Source organism: Porites lutea, chromosome 1 (assembly GCF_958299795.1).
Source record: "Porites lutea chromosome 1, jaPorLute2.1, whole genome shotgun sequence".
In the NCBI taxonomy this organism is placed as follows: Eukaryota; Metazoa; Cnidaria; class Anthozoa; order Scleractinia; family Poritidae; genus Porites; species Porites lutea.
Window position 1 is genome coordinate 787,701 of NC_133201.1, and position 21,045 is coordinate 808,745.

General features: G+C 38.8%; 2 protein-coding genes across 3 annotated transcripts in view; one reads left to right on the forward strand and one right to left on the reverse strand.

The window, feature by feature from the left end:
* LOC140941345 (uncharacterized) overlaps window positions 1–2,329 on the forward strand; it is a 7,696-nt gene extending 5,367 nt beyond the window's left edge. Inside the window, exons 3-4 of the mRNA XM_073390330.1 lie at window positions 272–751; window positions 1,270–2,329. Of these exons, the coding sequence (XP_073246431.1) occupies window positions 272–751; window positions 1,270–2,207 (1,418 nt within the window). The 3' untranslated portion in view covers window positions 2,208–2,329. The remainder of the gene's footprint in view (window positions 1–271; window positions 752–1,269) is intronic.
* Window positions 2,330–3,300: 971 nt separating this feature from the next.
* LOC140941353 (uncharacterized) lies at window positions 3,301–19,474 on the reverse strand. 2 transcript variants are annotated; one of them, XM_073390342.1, is made up of 14 exons: window positions 19,231–19,474; window positions 18,679–18,965; window positions 14,719–15,672; window positions 14,092–14,185; window positions 13,728–13,910; window positions 13,170–13,517; window positions 11,421–11,741; window positions 10,102–10,220; window positions 9,210–9,393; window positions 8,834–9,078; window positions 8,440–8,562; window positions 7,424–7,869; window positions 5,007–6,549; window positions 3,301–4,495 (listed from the first exon to the last, which is right to left on the reverse strand). In XM_073390342.1, the coding sequence occupies exons 1-14, from the start codon at window positions 19,301–19,303 to the stop codon at window positions 4,445–4,447; spliced, it is 4,971 nt and encodes a 1,656-aa protein (XP_073246443.1). In that variant the 5' UTR covers window positions 19,304–19,474; the 3' UTR covers window positions 3,301–4,444. The 2 variants fall into 2 exon arrangements, with proteins under 2 accessions (XP_073246443.1, XP_073246449.1); XM_073390348.1 differs by lacking the exon at window positions 18,679–18,965 and having other exon boundaries at window positions 19,231–19,473.
* Between the last annotated feature and the right edge of the window lie 1,571 nt (window positions 19,475–21,045).

Here is a 21,045-nt window from a genome sequence, read left to right on the forward strand (position 1 = left end):
TTAGCAAAGAACTTAAGAGACCCTTATCTAGACTAGCGCATTTTTTAATCATGGGATAAATTTCTTATCATTCCTGTGTCTAATAAATTTATTGGTATTATCCACTAGATTAGCCTTTGCTATTTGTTGATGATCTCAACTACAACTCGCTCCCTGTTTAGATGGTTTTATATTGTATTTAATTGTATGTTATTTCATAATCTGTAGTGTATAACGCTCAGCCATCAGTGTCCTGTTTTAATTGATCCTACACGTTCTTTCTAATTTCAAGATCTTACAAAAGAAACCCATATGGTTATGATAGAGAACGGTGAGATTTTAAAACAAAAGGAATCTCTAGACACCAAAGAACACTTGGTGAACATCGTTCAAGAGAACAGTGGAGACAAGAAGTCAGCATTGCAGACTCAGGCTTCAACAACACCGTCACTCGACGATTTCCTTTCCTCTGTGGCTGTTTTTGGAGCCATTATGTTCTTCTACTTCTTGTGCGACGACGCTCATTACTTTCCAGCGTCAGAGCGCACTTACTCTCGCGACCTTTTTTTCTTTTTAACCTTGCTCCTGTTTGGAGTGGCCGCTGGATTTACCAGAAAAGAGACTGCAGACAAGATATTAAACCGCGAGCAGACTGAAGAATGGAAGGGTTGGATGCAGGTCATGTTCGTATGGTATCACTACTTCAAAGCTGCCGAGACTTACAACGCCATTAGAGTATTCATAGCGGCATACGTCTGGATGACGGGTTTTGGTAAGTACTTTTGCAATGCCGTACCAATGCACGAATCTGACTGAATCTTGATCGTCACTTTGAAGATGCTACTTTCTGAACAGAATGCTGTAACTTTCATTACCCATTCAAGCATCAGATAATACAATAAGCGAGCCCACCCCTTCTCCCCCCTCCTCACTCTGGAAAAAATCAATTTTGTGTCGCAAGAGGTTCAACCATTCTAAAAAATGTTAACTAATCAAACACGACCACTTTGTACATGTTCACCATCCGGGTTAACGGACACCTCCCATCTTACATCCGTTAAGCGCCCAAACTCTTTCTCTTTTTAAAGCTGTTGGGATCATTTACTATAACTATGCGGAAAGAACATCGAGAAGAATGATTTGTAAAGTTCCTTTCTCAATTTACTTTGTAGCTTCCCAAACGCCGAAAATATGAACCTCTCCAACAAATGAAAGGTGATTTTTAACGAGTCTAATGCCTAGCTTACATAAACTTAATAAAACGACATCATATATTTTTTCATCCTGCAGGTAATTTCTCCTTTTTCTGGATTAAAAAAGACTTTAGTCTTTACCGTGTCCTTAAGATGCTCTTTCGACTGAATTTCCTGGTTGTGATCACGTGCTTTGTAGTACGAAACGAGTATATGTTATATTACATCTGTCCTATGCATACCTTTTGGTTCCTGTCAACATATTGCTTCATGAGACTGCTGAACAGTTGGAACGAGGACCCCAAGAAGATGGCCGTCAAATTTATTGTCTATTTTCTTATCGTTTTTCTGTTGTTTGATGTGCCAAAAGTTGGTGAAATATTTTTTAAACCTTTTAGCTTTATCCTTAACTACGAGAACTCTCTTCATGAGTGGATGTTCCGAGCGGGACTGGACCACTACGCAACACTGTTAGGCATGCTCTGTGCATATTATCATCCCAACTTTGAAAGGTTCATGGGATACCTGGATGAAAAGCCAATTGCCCAACGTAAAGTAATACGATCTGGGATCGCATTTATTTGCGTTTTATCGTTCACGTTTTGGGTAACGTTCATATTTATGCGTGAAAAGTACGAGTATAACAAGGTACACCCATACTTTTCTTTTATTCCACTGCTATCCTACATCTTTCTGCGCAACATGTTCCCGTTTCTTCGCAAACACTACCTTCACATGTTTACCTGGCTAGGAAAAATCACCTTAGAAACTTACATCTCACAGTTGCACATTTATCTCCAAGGCAATGCTAGGTTTTTAATTTCCTTCATTCCGGAATATCCACTGCTTAATTTTGCTTTGGCCACCATAATTTACTTGTTCTTGTCTTATTGTTTATTTCATATTACAATAGATATCAGCGCATATTTGATTCCCAAGGACTACAGAACAATGCTAAAAACAGTTACAATGGTTGGGGTCTGGCTGGCCACGTGCTATGTAATAGGATTTATTTTAACAGGCGTCTACTTTTAATTTGATTAGTTCATTGACGTCGTTGGTTCAAAAAAACTGTGGTGATGTTGATAAGGTAGTTACACTCGGCAATTTTGGTATAAATATAATCAAATCGAAAAAGAAGGGAGCGCAACATTTCTTGTTTGTCAACTGCGAGATTGATAGGGAATATTTTGTGGAATTCTTTGCTGATACCGTAAAATTCCGAAAATAAGCCCCGGGGCTTATATTTTTCAAAGGCTCTTTTTGAGGGGCTTATATTCGGAGTTGCTTATCTAAGGAGGGAAATTTGCGTTTCACGACCGATAGGGCTAGCCTTACAGTCGGAAGTAAATTTCTTGTTTTTCCTTTGTTTTACTTTGTATTTGAGGGCAATTTTCCAAGTACAAGCCCCCGGGGGGCTTATATTTGGAGGGGCAATTTAACGGAGGGTTTTTTGCGTTCCGGTTTGGGGGGCTTATATTTGGAGGGGCTTATACATGGAGGGGCTTATTTTCGGAATTTTACGGTATATGAATATATATGAATCAACTTTATAAAGGCTTATGGACCTACTTGTACGCATAGTTTCCATGTTTGAAACAGTCTTACGAATAGTCCAGAACATGCATTTTTCTGTTCTTTCGTTCTGATTTTTATAAAACATGTCAAAAGTAGGACACTGAAGCTGTTCTGTACGGGGTTTCATCAATGACTACCATAATCAGGGTATATTTGCACCCCACCCGCCCCTAAGGAAATTTGCAGATGAACCCAAATCCAAGGGAACGGGTGGGGTCCCTGTACCAAGCAACCTCGTCCCCAGGAAAGGAAAAGTCTTGGGTTCCCTGGGGACCAGTTTGGGTACCAAGGGAAGAGACAGTGGTATGAGCTTGCTTGTTCTCCCCCTGTGAGCCACCTGCGCCAATTAAGCTTGCGCACTTTTATTAGGTTCAACCACAGGTAGCACAAGCTCGAAATATGAGCATCGGCATTGTTTCTTCGAATCTTACGCAACAATGCCGATGCTCATATTTCGAGCTTGGGCTAGCTGTGGTTCAACGGCAGAGATTGAGGATCCCACAAAAGTTTTACAAATAGTAACGGGTAAAAACTGAATTCCAGAGCAAAATACTATAAACTGTCTTTATTATCATATATCGCATTTGTAATACTTATATCAAATCTATATCAAATAGGTTCTTCTTCGTGAGATTAAAAGTCATTTCACAAAATAATTCACAATTATCGTACACATTATTATTTTTATCTGCGTATGCGTATAAAGGGTATTGATTTAACGCCGAGCCAAGTTATTTACAGCAAGAGAATATCAAAAATGTTTCAATAAATATGTGATGGTCCAATTCAATAATGTTTATCCTTTTTTAACCAATACCTTTAACAGAGTTTGGTAAGTAACACTCTATAAAAACAGTTCCCGAGGGCTACACCCGTGTCAAAAGGAGGAAGAACTCGAGTTGTATTACCGAAAATGAGTCTATGAATAATCAGGAACAGCCTTCGTAGCTGATTTGAATACGGCCACGAAGGTCTATATCATAACACAGGAAGCAAGAAAAATGTCCTTTCAAAGTGGGATTAAAGAGGGCCTAGTCTAGACAACAACAACCGATTCTTTCTCTTTTCTTTACGAAAACAACATTAACAAACACAAAAAGGCAAAAGCACAGTACATACCCATTCACCACTTGAGAGTAAGAATATCAATTAGCTAAACCCGACTCTGGCACTGATCTGACATTACTGCAGTACTCTTTCTGTGATGCACGGACAGAACGTCATACATCAGGGTGAACTATTGTGAAGCCCTAATTAACGTTTTATTTTACCGTGGAGGTTTTTGACAAATTAAGGCTCGTCGCAAACAGGGTTTGTTGTTTCGTCACTGTATATAGTGATAGTACTTTGGCAGGCTTTTCATGGAAAAGAAGAATAAAACTAAAACATTGCATTCCGTACGTGTCGAAAAAATTGGATCTGGAGTTTTTTTATAACTTGCACTACAATCCGCGAACAGAAAATGAAAACAGAATCACCAAAGGTTAAGAGACAACGTAAATCATCAACAGTGTTTCATATCACATCACTAACATATCTGACCCTAACTAAATTTGTTATCAGTTAACATCTTATAGTCTCAATAGTATAAATCATTATTAATAGTTGAATTGGCTTTGGATCATCATGTATCTACAGTGAGTTCTCACTTTAAACTGAGGTTCAAGCGAATCGCCTTTCGTCGTACCATCAATTCATTTGGACCACCTTTCACTTGTAGAAACAGCAGCAAATTCTTCAAAGTCCTGGAAAACAGAAAGTCAATTCAGTCAAATGTACGTCAGGCCACTGCAATCAATGCACGGATTCCCCTTTGGGAATAAAATTGATTCTCTCGAATAATAAGACCAACAAGGAAACATTCCCAAGAGCAGGTCATTCACATTTTTACATAGACCATAATGCACCTTGTTCCCCCCACCCCCAAAAAATTACATCAAAATCGAAGACAATAGTTATGCAAAAGTTTGGGGGGTACACAAGGTGCATTATGATCTACAAGAAAATGGTGAATACCGGAAATCAGTTAACAGCCCTCTAACCCTTTAAAATTTTGTCAAATTTATTGCGCATATTATTTATTCTTTTCTGTGGAACAAGATAATTCTCAGTGCCCATTAACAGGGACAACCCCAGAGTGGGGAACAGGTTTTTAAGTTCCAGCACTACAAAACCTACGTAAATGAAAATAATAGTTGGCTCCCATTTTCTTAAAATGGATAACTGGCCTCAATCTAACAAAGATGTGACACGTACCTTGATCTGCGACAAGGCATTCATCAACGTGACACGGTGGCCCTCAGAACCTTTCTCTGACGAAACTGACGACTTTCGAGACATTCCTTCATCCAGGCCTTTCTGGGAAGTAACGGACAACCTTTGCTTTCCTTCTTCCCGCTTGTTTTCGTCATCAGTAGGAATTTCTACAGAGACATTGTGAAATGCCACTTGTGAGCCAGATGCTGAATATCTTTTCCGCCTCAACTCGGCGCTATCGGAGAAACTTGCTTTCGGAAGAGACGACTGATCGCCGACGGAGCCATCGGAACCAGAAGACATTCGCTTTTCTGTCGTCCATTTCTTGTTGGTTATTGGCGAGTCCTTACGAGCGAATTCATCCGGAGCTGAGCCTTCTGACGACACTGATACTCGTCCCGACCTCATCTCTTTGTTCACGTAGTTATTATTGATAAGTGTTAATTTTCGGCCACCAGCAGGAGAAATTTTTCTCAGTTCTTTCTCGAGCACAGCCAGTGATACAGCCGCGCTCTGCTTACGTGCAGCTTCAAATGAATGTTGTGCTTTTGGTGAATCTTTACCAGGTCTTTCTTCTGTGGAACCTTGAGAAGATGACGATTCGGAATGAGAAGTTTTGTACGCTTCTCTTCTTTGATCCGCCATGTTGCAAGACGGCCGGCTAACAAACGATAGCTTTCTCACTGTTTTTGTTTTCATAACATTAATATTGTCCAAAACTTGCGCTTCGTTCTTTTTATTATCCATCAAGTCTCTCTCGATGGTTGCCAATTCCTGATCTACTTGCTGAAGTCTTTCTTCGACGCGATGTTTGTCCTCGACGCTCGTTATTTCATCTTTACCTAGGAATTTTTTGACAGTGTTTTTCTTTTCGTTCTGTTTAGACATCTTCTTTTTCAACACATCTTTCTCAAGCGTGAGTGAATTTCGTCTCTTTTTCAACAATGTTTCCTTTTTCAAAGTCCTCAGTTTCTCCTCCTCGGCGAGTTTTTCAAATTGTTCTATGACTTCATTGGCTCCTTGGTAAGGTGACGAAGGAATTATATCCTTATATGGTGATTGAGCCATTGACATGGACTTTGTCCTCCTCCTTGATTCAACCGCTGTACTTGGAAATGTAGGCTCGGGTTTCTCCACATCTACAGTTCTGGACCCAGACCGCTGCTCTTTTAACGCAGCAGCCGCTGACCTTCGCCACGCGTTTTGAGCCCGTTTAGCTTGGTTGAACTTTTGTTGGCCAAGTTGTTGAATTAATTGCTGATCCTGAAGGAGTTTGAGTACACCATCCAGCGATGTAGGCCTCACGGCAGCAGAGAGACTGATGGGACTTAGTAAAGATGACCCTTCAGTCTTGTCACTTACGGTAAGTTGTTCTCCGTAAAGATCCTCGGAATTACTAGCAACTGGTTCAAGAGTTTCGTCATCATTTCGCTCAGTGACAGCTGTAGAATGGCTTGTGAGCTGTGAAATCTCTGATTCGTGGTGTTGGCGGGTGTCTTGCACTGCCACACTGTTTATAGATTCACCATGTTCCTTTGAAAAACTGCGGAGAAGAATAAACGATTACAATCAGAACAAAAATTCATTGTTCAAGAACAAGTGGTTTCAATGATAACATGGTTGTAGTTGAGGAGGTGCGAAGAATGACATCAACAAGTGTGCGAGATATCATGCATAGATCAGGAAAAATAGAAAACACTATCAGAAAGGAAACTTTGCTCTTTAAATCATTTACACCTCTGTGATTGTTTAACTTGTAAAACACCAAAACCTGAGGGGAGGCAAGGGAGGGGGGGGGGGGGGGGGGGGTTGACTGATCATTTTCAGTAAAATCAACTTGTAATGTTTTCACTGTGTTTTATTCGAAGAGCACCCTTGTGGTTCATAGAGTCAAGTTTTCCAAATTTTGCCGGTTTGTGTGATTTATAAAAGTGTATTTCCCCAGAGTTAAAAGGTATCCAAAAAATAACTACACTGTTGGCAAACGTCCACTTTTATCTGGTGACTTTGGAAATTATGAGTCCCATCGGCTCCAAAGCAGTCAAGATGTACACTTTTTTACGTACGTACCACGTACCACTACCATAAATTGGAAGCGTCATGAATATGCATGTTCATAATGAATTAAATTTTCCACCGACCTGACGAGTATCTCAAAATAAATGAAGCTTTATACGAACTACGCGTAAGAAATAATACTTACTGAAAGCAATCTGTCTACGTAACCTTAAACTTCACAGAATGCATAGAAACAAAATAAGCGCAAATCCCAAATGTCATTAATTAAAGAACCTACTAAACAAATAACACCGCACGAAAATTCTTGAGCAGCCAGAATCTTCTTTTTAACGATCATATTAGAGGATCCGGCATAAAGTTGGGAATTTAAAAGTAAGAATTTACATTCAAGTGCAAACCTTTTTTCCCCTTCCTCTTCGTCAGCTATCGCTCTCAACATCCTCATCCAACTTAACAATTTCTTTTCGTCATCAGCCGCAAAACAGTAATCCTCACTCGATGAGGGAACGTTTACTTCGAAAGTGAACTTTTTAGTTTTTTTGTTGGCTCGCCGCACTTCACATTGCTTAAGAGGTATCGTAAGGACCGGTACAACTTCATCTGGCCGCTTGAATAGATGTAATCTATCCTCCTGTAACACACACCATCGTTTACTCCAAAGACCTTTACCGTTTCGCATGAACAAGCATGAACTGTATTTGATATTGACAAGAAGATCTTGTGACACTTGAACATTTGGTACAGTTCGACTACGACGTTTTCTTTTGCCTGGAAAACGCGGAAAAACTGGGATAGTATTAGAGATTGATCGATGAAGTTTAGTTCTTGTCTTTCTTTCTTCTTCCTGTATAGAGAAGGGAAAGAAAACGGTAAATTAGATTTTTAAAAAAAGATAATCTTTTTAAAAATAATAATTTTGAGTTCTTTTGTCATTCAAGGACACTTAAACGGCAATGTTCTTATTCCCGGTTTGAATTTTTGCAAGAATTACTTTGTTAAAATACTGCTTCGCTATCGAAATTTTTCCTACAACAAGAGAAAGAAACTACAAACTTTATACATGGCCAGCAGCCTCTTATTTGCCATCTTAAGAAAAGGGGGACGTATTACACCAGCTACAAACATGTACCACGTTATGCCTCGACGTTGGTCATTCCTCTTTTAAAAAAGCTAAAAGCCGGTCGACAAGGAATTTAACCCACGTAAAATACTTAGCTGGAGAGCTATTTACACTGGTTTCTATGGAGGTAGTTCCTGAGGAAGAAGCTCGTTTTTTACTGACTGTAATTTCAAACTGTTTTTTAAGTCAAGCTTTTCAACCTCCTCTCATCGTATTAATGATTAATCAATAAAAAGGATTGTAGAAATTGAAGACTCGGTGGGACCACTAGAAATGAAACCAGGGACAAACTACCTGTTCTCCTTCAGAAAACGATCGCCATCTCTCCACTGGTTCCTCAGTAGCTTGCGGTTTGGCTTGTTCAGCGGTTTCACCATCATCACTCTCTGAGTTGGACACGTCACCGGCCGTAGATGGCTGCAATATGAAAAGAACTGTTTGTTAGTTTACCCAACGATGAAAATAATGAAACAGCAATACTGTTTTATCCAGGCCAAGTGTACGGTAAAGAGTCAGATTCAGTCTAGTTGCGGTATCACTTGTGCCTGGTTGACTAAGTGAAACAATACCATATTTTTTTTGTCAGACACCCAATCAAATCAATGCAAAACCAGAAAGAAATATTGCGAATTAAATCCTAAGTTGAGTTGAAAATGGCCCTACTAACGAAAGAACCATGACTTCTTACCCGTGGTGATGGATTCTGAGGAGTGTTGGGTCGTACAGGATGTGCTGCATGTGATACAGCTGTCTCTTCTGAATTTTGAAATACTTCATCTCTATCAACCGAGTCTGATTTCAGCAGCAGCGAGGTGGCAGGTCTATGGTTTGTTCTGTCGTCCTCTAAAGAGCTCCAGGTTAGAACTGGTCTGCGATTAACTTTAGGTGAATGTACTACTGATCCACTAATCGACGACTTCCACTTAAGGTACTCTGTAACAGGGTACACAAGCATGACTGTGAGTTTATTCAGTACACAAAGGGCCTTGGAGATGCACAAGTCTTAGGGTGATAGGGTGCTTGCGATTACAGTGTGACTAAGACGATAAGCAAAGCACGAGTACCTGTTTCGTTCTCAGCTTGTAAGTAGTGCGGTCGACCCAGGGCTCTCTTAATCTCCATAACAAACGGCCGTTGTGCGTCACTCCAGTCCTTCACAACACAGTTACTTAGCTTGATCTTAACCACTACCGATTCTGTACTGTCTTTCTCGTCGTGAATTTTAAGCATGTGGTTTTCAAGCTTCACCTTAAAAGAGAAGAACAACGATCATTAGAGGTGTACCCTGTCAGTTGGCTACACATAATAATAATAATAACCAATAACGTTCTGGTACCAAATTAGCTTCATCATCAGTATGCAGATGCAAATTATCAGTCAAACAAGTATGAATGCTATGATAATGACCCTGAAACTGTTGTTATAATGTTCAGCACGAAGATAACGGGTTATTACGCAAAATAAAATGCCGTTCATATTACAATTTTGAGTACAAGTTTACAACCTTTTTAATCCTTAATAGAGCTAAGTTAACGTCAACATGTGACACTCCCACATATGTACCCTACTATATCAATTTTGACTGACTCTAGTGAAAGCGAGAAACAATTTAACCTACAAAGTAAACAGTTTAATCTTTTGAAAAGGTTACAACTTTGTGCGAACTAAGATTCTTATATTCTCACTCCTCGGACTTAGATCAAGTTAATACTTGAATGATAACTCCAGTCACAAGGTCCCGTAACATCAAAACATTGAAGCTTTCAAACTAAAATATAATTTAACAAAAGCACAGCGGGCAAAATGTTGTATAGATAATTATTTTCCCTTTAAGTTGATTAAGAAAATTGACCACGTTACGCACATCAAAAAAGGTGACAAATACAGTCAAGCAGCGTCCTTACAACATCGCAACAAGAAGGACGGAAGAAAAGACGAGAGAGCAAGCTGACTTACCCAACATTTTAGCCATGTGTCCTCTTCTACACGTTGATTTAGAAAACCTTCCATGGAATGAGAAGAGGACACTTTAAGCCTTTCAACTTCACTGGGTTTTTCTGTTACAGTTGAGTCACCTGGAATAAAGAAAATCACAAAATAAAAAGCTTATGACGTATGTACACGCGTGTTTGAAGTGACTGGATTAATGGCTTTTACTGAAGGGAAAAATTACCGAGAAATTGTTACCCCTTATATAAAGAGATTTACAGAATGCTTGATGTAGATTATATCGCTGTTTTATCAACGGTAATTACTCGATCAAGTAATCGCGTGTAAAATTTAGATTAAAAGAAGTAGTACATCTCGTGCAATAAGCCGGTATCAACGTAAGTTCTTTTCAACAGAGACGCGATGGAACTTAACTTAACGCTTGTCCTGCATTAAAGAAGGTCACGTCGGTTTACACTGCAAGGTTATCAGACAAAAGTTTCCCTTTTCCCTTTAACTTCTTTGTTTTGTTTTTTTTTTTTCGCAGAAAATAATTTTTACAAAAAGTTTCACTCCTGTACACAACTTTTAGAGTAAATTTCAAGCTAACGGTACAAATATCTAGCACTGATAAAAGCAATATCATTTAGAAAAAAACAACAACAAAAAAAACAAAACAAAAAGAAATTAAAATAAATCAGGAAAAAAAAAGAAAAATGAAAAAAAGAAAAAACAAAACAAAACAAACAGAAGGAGAGAAGACTTTTAACTCCCTCAACCAGACACAACTGTTCAACAGGTGGGCTGAGAATGCGAGAAGGACACGGAACAATACTGACGTGCGTTGGCGTCGTTCCATTTGTCACGTACTCACCAGGCCCATGTTTTGTTGCGCTTGAATAATTACGGTGCTAATGTGATGCCGAATTAACACGAAAAGGGAAGGCAAAGGATTTAACGCGAAACTCTCGAAAAATCTTGACTCTTGAATTCTTTCACGTGTGACATCTCTGTTTCCTAGTGCATTTAACTGTGTACAATTTTTACCCCTATAGTATCGGAGTTAGTACTGATCAATTTTAACCTGGTCTATCATATAATTAATGGACAGAACTTATTTTGTACCGAACGGAAAAGGTGACCTTAGAAAAAGGATGTCAAACTAAGTCACTCGCCAGGTTAACCCGGTTTTTTGCTAAAATTTGCTAGTAAGTAAGTTCATGCCATTCCCAACCTTTTCGTTATAAATCTGAGACACATTTCACGAGAACAAGAAGTTGCCGTACGCTGTAAAACTAGTTTCGTGTTTACCCTTTTTTTAATAAGACCATTAAAACCCGGCTTACCTTGGTTGCCGTCAACGTTAGATGCATGTTTAACTACAACGAACCCATCTTCGATGCTGTTACTTGCGCTAAGATCTACAGGAGGAATGTGAAGCGAGCCACTGGGAACATCTTTAGGTTTTGACTTGGTTAGTTTATGGCCTAAAGAACTGAGAATAGACGACTTTTTGCCAATAACAGGTGAAAGATCCTTGCTTCTTTTACCAGATTCCTTGGCTTTGTTCTCCGACAATGAAGGGCTCCCTAAAGAGGTCAGATCAGAGCGTTTCGCTGTTAAAGAAGCCGTTGACTGGTTTCTCTCCGCTGGGTCTCCAAGGGAAGCTGCGAGGCAAGATTTCGCGAAGGGCTTAGCAAACTGTAATCTCATTACAACGAACATTTTAAGGCCAAAATGTTTGATAGCTGTTGTTATATACGTGACATAATTTAGTTCGCTATTTCTGTGCTGTTGAAATGGTCGGTTACACTTTTGTTCGTTTATATATATACACAGCGTATGTCCACGCCAGTTCCGGTCGGTTTGTCGTCACTTACGTGGCTTCGATGTGTACACTTTACGTCATTCCGTTTCTTAATTAAGAAGATACAAGTGTTGGTTGTCGCCGGGTTGAGGCGGCCCAATTTCCCTTCTTTTTCTTCATCCTAATGGGCCGAAAATTTATTTTCGTCGGTCTAAACAGTCCGGTTTAAATGATGTTCACTGTATTAACAGTTTTTTTGGTTTACTTGTACGTGTTTAAGTTTTAATCGATGGTCACGTACCAGTTTACTGTATATTATATTCACATTCTATAACCTGACTAATTTCACAATCCACCCTCAAATATAAATATCAGTACTCTTTCAAACAATCAATGAAGTTGAGAGAATAAAGTTGTCAATCAGGAGTCTCATATCAGAGGATAATGCCGAAAACACGTAGCAGTAGCTCTTATCGCCGCAGTCAAAAGACTTTCAGTCAAAAAGAAAGTAGCGTTATTAAATGAACACGTTATTAAGAGCTACACCAAAAACATTTTCAAAGAAATTGATTCTTTGTCATAATGATCTCTGTGTATTGTTAGGGTAGTTCCGACGAGAATATCTATTTAGCGGGGAGGGGACAAGCAGGCAATGATATTCTCACATAGTGAGTTTCGCGTGGATATGCTATGTTGTAAATACGATATAATGTCGTGATGATACTGAACACATAGACGAGGATTGAAGTCGGAGCGAACCACTGTATCCCCCCGCTCTCTTTAGGCTATTTTTAATCTACAGGACGTAATATGAAGCACACGGTATAATTTTTCATCAACGAAAGAATATCTAACATCCATCCTGAAAAGAAACCCCTCCCTTCGGAAATTCGAAAACGGAACCGCACCCTTTAAGCTTACCCAGATGAACCCAGATAAACCCAGATAAACAGACTGATTATACGAGGGAGTGGGGACGGGAAGGGAGACGCTGAGCTGGACGCACGGTAGGATAAGTTGATTATCGACATTATCTGATTGTGAGCGAAAAAAAAATGAACTTAACCTTAATTATCAAACGTTGATAAGCTGAAACAGGGACCTTAAAAGGTAAGTACATAAGAAAACATACAAATTGAGACTTGCTTTTAAGGGGAGCAATTGTTCTCAAGGAATTCGGCCTAAATTAGGCAGCTGTTTTTCTGCGATCGATCGCTCAAAGTCCATATAAACATCAAATAGATTATAGAAAACAAAAAATTTCCTCTTAAAATAAAACACTGCTCACCAGATGAACGTTCTTTGGCCTCTATTTCATCCTTTAAAACCGTGATCCATTCCTCAAGTTCAGCTTCATTTTCAGCAGCAAATAAGAGCTCTTCCTTGTCACAAACTAATACAAACATGTGTGGTTTTTCTGGATCGTTTTCTTCCAATGTTCTTATTGAAGTGTCTTGTAAAGGGACTTCCAGCTCCGCTGTACCGATGCCGAAGTCTTTGTAGCAGAAAAGCCGATGTTCCTTTACTACACACCAACGATTTTTCCAGTTTAGTCCTTTCTTTCGAAGTAAATATCCAGAGAATGTGGTACTTTGAAATGATGACAAATCGCGCGGGCTTTTGTCGTCTTTGCGACCTAAGTGTATTAAAACATTAAAAATGTCTTTCATTTCATGTATTACTTTTCTTTACCATTTATCAGTATCTGATAAAATACCTAACGTCTCAGTGTAATATAATATGACATTGCCAAAAGAGCGCTCAGTTACCTGAGAGCCGCCTACTTATACATCCCAGACCCTTCTAGACTTTTAATAACGAGAACCCTGGTAATCAAACAACGTACCTTTACTAAAGAAAGATCCTGTTATCCTGGATTTTACACGCATGGCTTTAGATGACAAAGAATTCACTAAGGAGCCATGTCTTTTCACTTTTGAGTCAGGAATTTGAAGATCAGAGGTTGAAGATGACTTCCCTTCACTATTAGTCATGGACATGAAGCTAATTCCGGTCATGATTTCTGAACCTACAGTAAATTACAAAATTAAATTAATCAAATAAATTTATTGAAATTACAGTTATGAAGCAACACTGTAGATAAAACCCTGTTCACAGGGCACTCAACCGAGCGTGATGCTACCAGTATGGAAAGTAAACAAGTTCTGTGCTCACAGTCAGCACCCCTATCAACAATTTTTCTAACTTACCAACTTTTCCTAAGGAGTTGGCTTTGGTGACCTTCTTTTTCTTTTTCCCTCCAGTACTTGACATCTTACATCCTTGTATAATATCTGGAAGTATCTGCAAAATGGCAATACACACACGGATAATTATTAATGGTGTGCATTGTCGGATCATTACACATTTCGGGGAAACTGCTCACCTACCCCTCCCCTAAGCCAACATTTTGCCCTAAGTGAGAAGTAAGTTTGAATGTTAGCGATCCACATTGTCAATTCCATTTCAATTGTCCCCTCAATTTTTTTCAACAAAACCTTGGTAATTTGATCACTAAAAAAAGTCCAGTGAACTAAATGATTGCAGTTACCTTAGTAATCTTATGGAAACCTTCCATATTTGTTAAAGAGATGCATTTATTACTAAAATGTGATTGCAATTGTTGTAATCATAGCTACCCTAAAACTGACTAATACAATAACAAATATCATAAATCATTTGGTAGTGTCAGAACCTGAGTGAGGCAGCTTATGTCTTGCTCATTTTAGCTGACTTTTTGCTATAAAAAGTCCACTTGTGGGCAAGTCTGCAGGTTATGTTGCTTTTCTAGGTAGAATATTAGCTATTATTAAATCTCATTCTCAGTAAAATTATACCTCTTGCAGCTCCTTAAATGATTCCTCTTCATTCAGACCTGGAGCAAGATCATCGTCCATTACAAGCACCTCATCTTCATCATCAAGTCCAATTTTCCACTGAGCCAAAGATGAGTCAAACATATTTGAATGTGTACTCTCCTTGCCTTCTTTCTTACTAACACAATGAGGTTCCACCACTTTGGGAATATCGAGACAGCCTGAGAGCTTTCTTTGTCGAGATTGTTCAAGTGCTTCAATGCTAAGCCTATTTCTATCTGGATCTGATTCTTTCCCTACAAGTTTGAGGTACGTATCAAAAGAAACAAATGAGTGGCTTTCCGGTAAGTCAGGACTATCCTCATCCTCAGCAAGTCTCGAAATAACATAACTCACAGCATAAGCCCACTCTTGCCTAGAACGTTCTTCTGTTGTTGCAAAAGTGATAGTCTCACGTATTCTAGGAATAGACAAAGTAATTGGGAACATGCGACTTTTCTTTCTGTCCGTTGGAATGATTCTTGCACCCCTCAGTGGGATTTGAAACAACATCTTAGTCTCTGAACGGTGTCGAAAACATGTTAAGCAGTGACTGTTAATAGTAAACCATCTTTTATGCCAGCCAGGATGTTCCCTTATATACAGAACACCACTATGGAAATCTCCCAACTCATTTGGCTGTAGGTCAAGTTTGTGAACTGAGTAGTCAACAAAAACATTGTCTTCTGTGAAATAGCCTTCCTCGTTTCCATTTGCATCACTTTCCCAGGCATCAAGGAGTTCGAACTCTGCGCTGCCAGTGTCTGAAATGATCGAGTCTCTTGACCAGGCATCTACTGAATCTAACATAGGTAGATTGAGGGTATTTTTAAGCACTGTTTCATCTGACTGTGGAAATGATGAACTGTGTAGGAAGATGCCACTCTCCTCCGTGCTATCTGTTCCTTTTCGGCATAGTGAATTGTTGGAACTTTCCTGCTGGTGAATGGTATTTACCCTTGGTAACTGTATACAGTAATCAACAAGTAAGATGATGCGTTAGAAATGATGAGACAAGATTAAATAATACTCAGTTATTTAGAACTTTATCACTTTAATATTATAAGTGTATTTCCTGAATCTGATCAGATCAGACAGTGAATATAAGATAACCTTGAGGTCAGCCGGATTTACCTTACAAAACCATATCACCAAAGGAAGTTTGCTTAAACCAACAGTCGCTAGATACAATAATTTATTAGTTTGGCTTTATCTCAAGAATATGGAGAAGGAAAATACAGTCTGGTCGAGATAGAAGGCGATGACCAATTTTGGACCTGCAACACTTCTCCCGTCACACGTTTGTTTCAAAACAAAGTGATGTTTCTGCTAAAGATTATGCTAATTTTTTTTTATTATTTATGATGAATCTCTATTGAGCGGCCAACCTCCATTAAGTGGCCACTTGCTGGTACCCTGAGGGTAGCAGCTTCATCACCTTATGGAGGTTCAATTACACAGTTTTTCTTTTTTTCAGTTGGACTTTCTGCATGTTTAAAGCCCGGCAAAAACATGTTTGAAGTCTAGTAGACAACGTACATGTAAATTTTGGTATGAAATAAGGAGCTTCCCAAAACTAGAAAGATACAGCTATGTTTATATGTGTAGAACGATACAGTGGAGTTTATTCAGGGCTGTGCACTAGCTCAAAGGCCCCTTGTGCCTAACTTTTGCTCTTGGGCAACTAGGGAATTTGCATTGCATTAAGATCATATACAGGGCACCCTGGATTTCACGGCTTCAGAACATTGGGCTCCTTACAGTTTCCTTTTAGAGCAGAAGGCTTGCTATTGACTAGATGCAGCAAGGGTTCCTGCATGTAGACCTTACTTGAGTCCTATTTCACTGCCCCACAATTATCTACACTAACTTGCGAGACACATATATATAGAGGTATAGAGAGGACATGACTGCAGGTAAGTGATTTTTTAAAAGCAAATGCTGAAACAGTACACAATCAATTAATTGCAGCTGAATGACTCAATTGTCAACAACATATGGTAGATCAGTAATATTCCAGTATTGTGTATGTTATGCACAGAATGCGACAGACTATCACACCACTGAACAAGTATGTTACTAGTATAAGTTACTCTTTGACCTTGTGATTGATTATGGAGGCAAGTATCTTCTGTATCTTGAAAGCTTAGCATAAATATTTTTGTAAGAAATGCAATATGTGTAATGAGAGCATAAGTTCTAACTAACTGAAAATGGTACAAAATCTTTTTTCACAGTCACTCCTTCTAAAAACAATAAATAAAAATAATTTCTTTCAAAACACAATGTTTATTAAAATCCAAGTTAGAACTCTTTGATATTTTAACTTCACAATTTTTCTTGGTTTAAGTGTAGCTTTAATTAGCCAAAGTTTAAAATAATTTGGCAATAAAATGCTGTATCACTGAGTCAAGAAGAATTTTCTGATATTGCCCTAGCAGTTAATAATTATTTTGTCAATATAAAAACCACGCACCGTTTTTCAGGAGTCAAGAAGGCAAGTTATTAAATTAATATAATTTTTGTTATATTAGTTTAACCCTGTTGTTAGAAATGTTATTATTTCAGTATTCCAGACTAATGATATGTATCGCTTTCATCAAATAAGAAGCCTTTCAAGGGAAAACGTTCAAATTACAATCGCAGGAGGATTCAAGAAAAGGAGGCCCAAGAAAAAAACAGTAATCACATCTCGGGCTTCCCTTTCTTAAAAAGAAAAACTCAAAAAGCGCCGAAAACCACGATTAACAGGATGATTAATTGGGTTAATCTTTCTGTCTCAGCACTGGGCCGGAGCCTTTGGGCCAAGCGACAGTGCAAAGTTTCTCAAGCGAAAAAATATATGTTCTAACTAAAAACTCCTACCGTGCAATCCAAGCACATTCAACAATCAATTTTCTTCCACCTTAACCACAAGCAACTTTCCTTGAACTTCCATTGAAGTAAATCTTTTGATTGAAAATTAATTATAAATAAATCCCTTTTTATTGTTCTCGCAAAGGTCAGGGTTGCGTGAACCACACAAGCTATGTCTATCGGAGATAAACACAATACTAATACAAACAGAAATCGATCCAACCGATATGAAATGAATGAATGAATGTCTCTCAGTTATACTAAACAAAGGGCTGCTACGTGCACAAAATTTGAAATAATTTGCTCGAAATATTCTAAAGCGGAAATATTCCATTCGCGGTCCACAACCAACGCAATATTCGATCTGAAATGCACTCCTCTGGAACACGTTTTTTAGTACTTGGTATTAATTTTAATGTACTTCTATGTTAAAGTTGAACACTACAAAATTTGATCAATATGGTACAAAAATAACCTCCACGTTAAAGGTATTTTCCCTGAGTAAAGAATGAAGAAATAACAATAAGGAGGCCGGGAAACCCACATAAATTTGTAAATTTTATGTTTCCTGCGAACAATTTCGATAATTGGCCCACTTCCTTTGAACGCATTACCAAAGGGAAACAGGCTAATCGCTTACATACAAGTTTAGGAATTTGCCATCTTGCAAACCATCTTTTCCCAGGCTTGTTTTTCGACGGTGGGAAACTATTAGCAAAGGTTAGTTGGTTTCCTATCCGATCAACGACCGAATAAGATAATTGTCCTATCGGAATTGCGGTTCTTGATATTGTCAAACAGGTCAATGTCACTCAAAACAGCAATCGCTCCGCAAAGAGCTTAAAAAAATACCTTCAGGGAAAAAAACGACCAACTACTGCGATTGTCGAGGAGGATAAAAACATGTGCAAGGCAGAGTTCATGTGAGGGTTGCGAAGTAACCTCGCACATCTGAACTTAATTTACGTTTTTTATTTAGGGATTTGTAGTGAGTTAAAGCGCGCGATTACTCACGCTATACCAGAGTTTGTGATAACTCGAAACAAGCATATCGAAAAAAAATTAAATATTTAAATAAATAAATACCTTGTCTTCTACAACAGCTGTTTCTCGCTCATCCCAATGCGTTTGTATTTCATAACTGTGTGTTGTGTAAAGGTCGTCATCCCTTGACCGCCTCCTACAAGTTCCTGGCGATTGTTTTTGCTCGCTATTCTGTGAAGTAACAATTTCTCTCACGTGTGCAGTTGACCCGAGTTCGTCGAAAATCTTCACAAAGTCGAGCCGTATTTTCTCTCCTTTCTCGCTGAGGTTTTCTTGCTCTAAAACGTCTTCTAAAAACGTGTCGATACCAGGCAAGGCAAATTTTATCACTGCGAAATTAAAAGCGTCGCTAAAGTTATTGCTTGTGATAATTGATTCGCTTCGTAGAACAACCTAATTAGACTTTCCCTAAATGTACTAGCTAAGAAAGCTAAGAAGCTAAGAATATTTTGTACACAGCAGTGACTCGCTGTGAATGATGAATAACCTGCATACGGTGCGCGAATGATACTACAAAAGCGTGCGGGTTCTGTATCAACAGGTTTAAAATATTAAAATACGCAACACTGATATGTCCGCACTAGCAAACACTACCTGCAACTTTATCTTGGGCAGAGAGTCCCTCATAAAACTCTTCAGCGTTCATCGTTTTTGCTCCACGCAACATTACTCATTCTCCGCTTCAAGAAGCAAACATTACTGTCCTCAGCACGCTCACAATTGAAATACGAGCCACACAGGTTGAACATTTGAGATGCTTGCGGAATGTACACACTACGGACAGCTCGCTCCTCTGGCCATCTATCTACGAAGTCACCGGATATCCTTGGCGCCCAAGGACCCTTCAATCAATTGCTTTAAGGACGTACGTATCGCTATTTTTGACCCAGACCCTCTCTCGATAAACATCTAAAAACTGGGCTCAAAAAGGGAGCACCGAGATGTCTCTTACATTTGTAGCATAATTTTTATTTTGCACACTTCAGTCGTGGACAGAAACTCAAAGAGTGATGTTATGCGCATGGCAACGAAAATAAACAATGAATCTGTCAAGGAAATGTCTAGTTGTATTTACTTGATTATTTGACTTCCATTTCATTGGACACACGGACAACAGAGTTGCGTTATTAATTAAACGGCGCGGGCTGGTCTATTAACAGATATGACAAATCTCTAGAATCCAAATAACTCAATCGTGCGGAAAGCCGCCAAAAAGTACATAAGGTACCCCCTTAATCCTTTCAAAGCGATTTTGCCGTAAATAAAACTTCACTGCAAAATAATGATTACTATGTCCACAAACAAGCGCGGATCTTTTTTTGCTAATATGGTTTCTTGATGATTTTGCAACCATTTTTCGTAAGTCAAACAAGTGACGCTATTTGAAAGAAATCGAGAATTACTTTTCTTTCATATTATAATTTTTGTGGAGGAAGCGAGAATCAGGGTTGGGTATTGTCCAGTGTCACTAAGTCAATACAATATTATTGAGCGAAACTCTGACACATCTTTTAAGACAAATTCGCTGCGGTGCACGTCTCTGACCATGAACTCAGACGGTCTCGTAGTTCGACTTAAAACTTGATGATTTGATACTTCAAAAGCATGGGCTCTGTAAACTTTTTTTCATGTACAACAGTAGGTCCCTTGTGCGAGCCACAACCTCGAGCATAATAAAGAGTAAACAAAACCCGAGTATTGGAAAAATTGTGAATGCAAAACCTGTATGGATTTCGCGCCCTTTTCTGATCCAATTTTATATTTGTGACTGATTTCACCTAAAACTCTCTTTTGCCACGAAAAAGACGTTAAAGAGCGGGCTCATTCAAGCTACGATCGCATTGTGAGGTATATACTATACCTGGCTGTGACTATGTTGACAGAACCCAACTAATTATAAAGCTCAAACGTTGACGCTAATAAAGGAATTATCCCTTTCTGCCCCACCTACGTAAACGAAATCAAGTTGAATGGGAGCCCTGAGAAAAGACTCGACGTAAACATGAAAAACGCGATCACCGTTCGGTTGTCTTACATTCTAAGTCAGCCTAAGCTATCGGATAAATCAAATTGTTTAAGCGCCATGACGCTTTAGAATAACATTGATTAATAGTGTTGAGAGGATCACTTACATGGAACAAAGACAGTAGCTGATCCGCTGCTAGCCTGTTGCACGCCTCTGACTTGCCGACTTCACGCGTTTTCTGGCAAACGTAGGACTGTAAAAATATGTTCGCTTTTGGATAGCATACAGCGACAGAACAACACAATTCTTTAGAGGTAAAGACAGTATTTTGACGTCACCATTTCATGCATGATTTGAATGTTTTTGTTCCGACGTTATTCACTTGGGACTCTAATTCAAAAGAAGAAAAGAAAGCGCTCTGTTTGACGTAAAGGTACACTTAT

Excerpts from the sequence above, each read along its gene's own strand:
- LOC140941353 (XM_073390342.1), bottom strand. The coding sequence starts at position 19,303 with ATGTTGCGTGGAGCAAAAACGATGAACGCTGAAGAGTTTTATGAGGGA. Across the intron at positions 10,221-11,420 it reads TAACGTTGACGGCAACCAAG|GTGACTCAACTGTAACAGAA; the intron begins GTAAGCCGGGTT and ends TCTTTATTCCAG. Across the intron at positions 8,563-8,833 it reads CTCAGAATCCATCACCACGG|CCATCTACGGCCGGTGACGT; the intron begins GTAAGAAGTCAT and ends TTCATATTGCAG.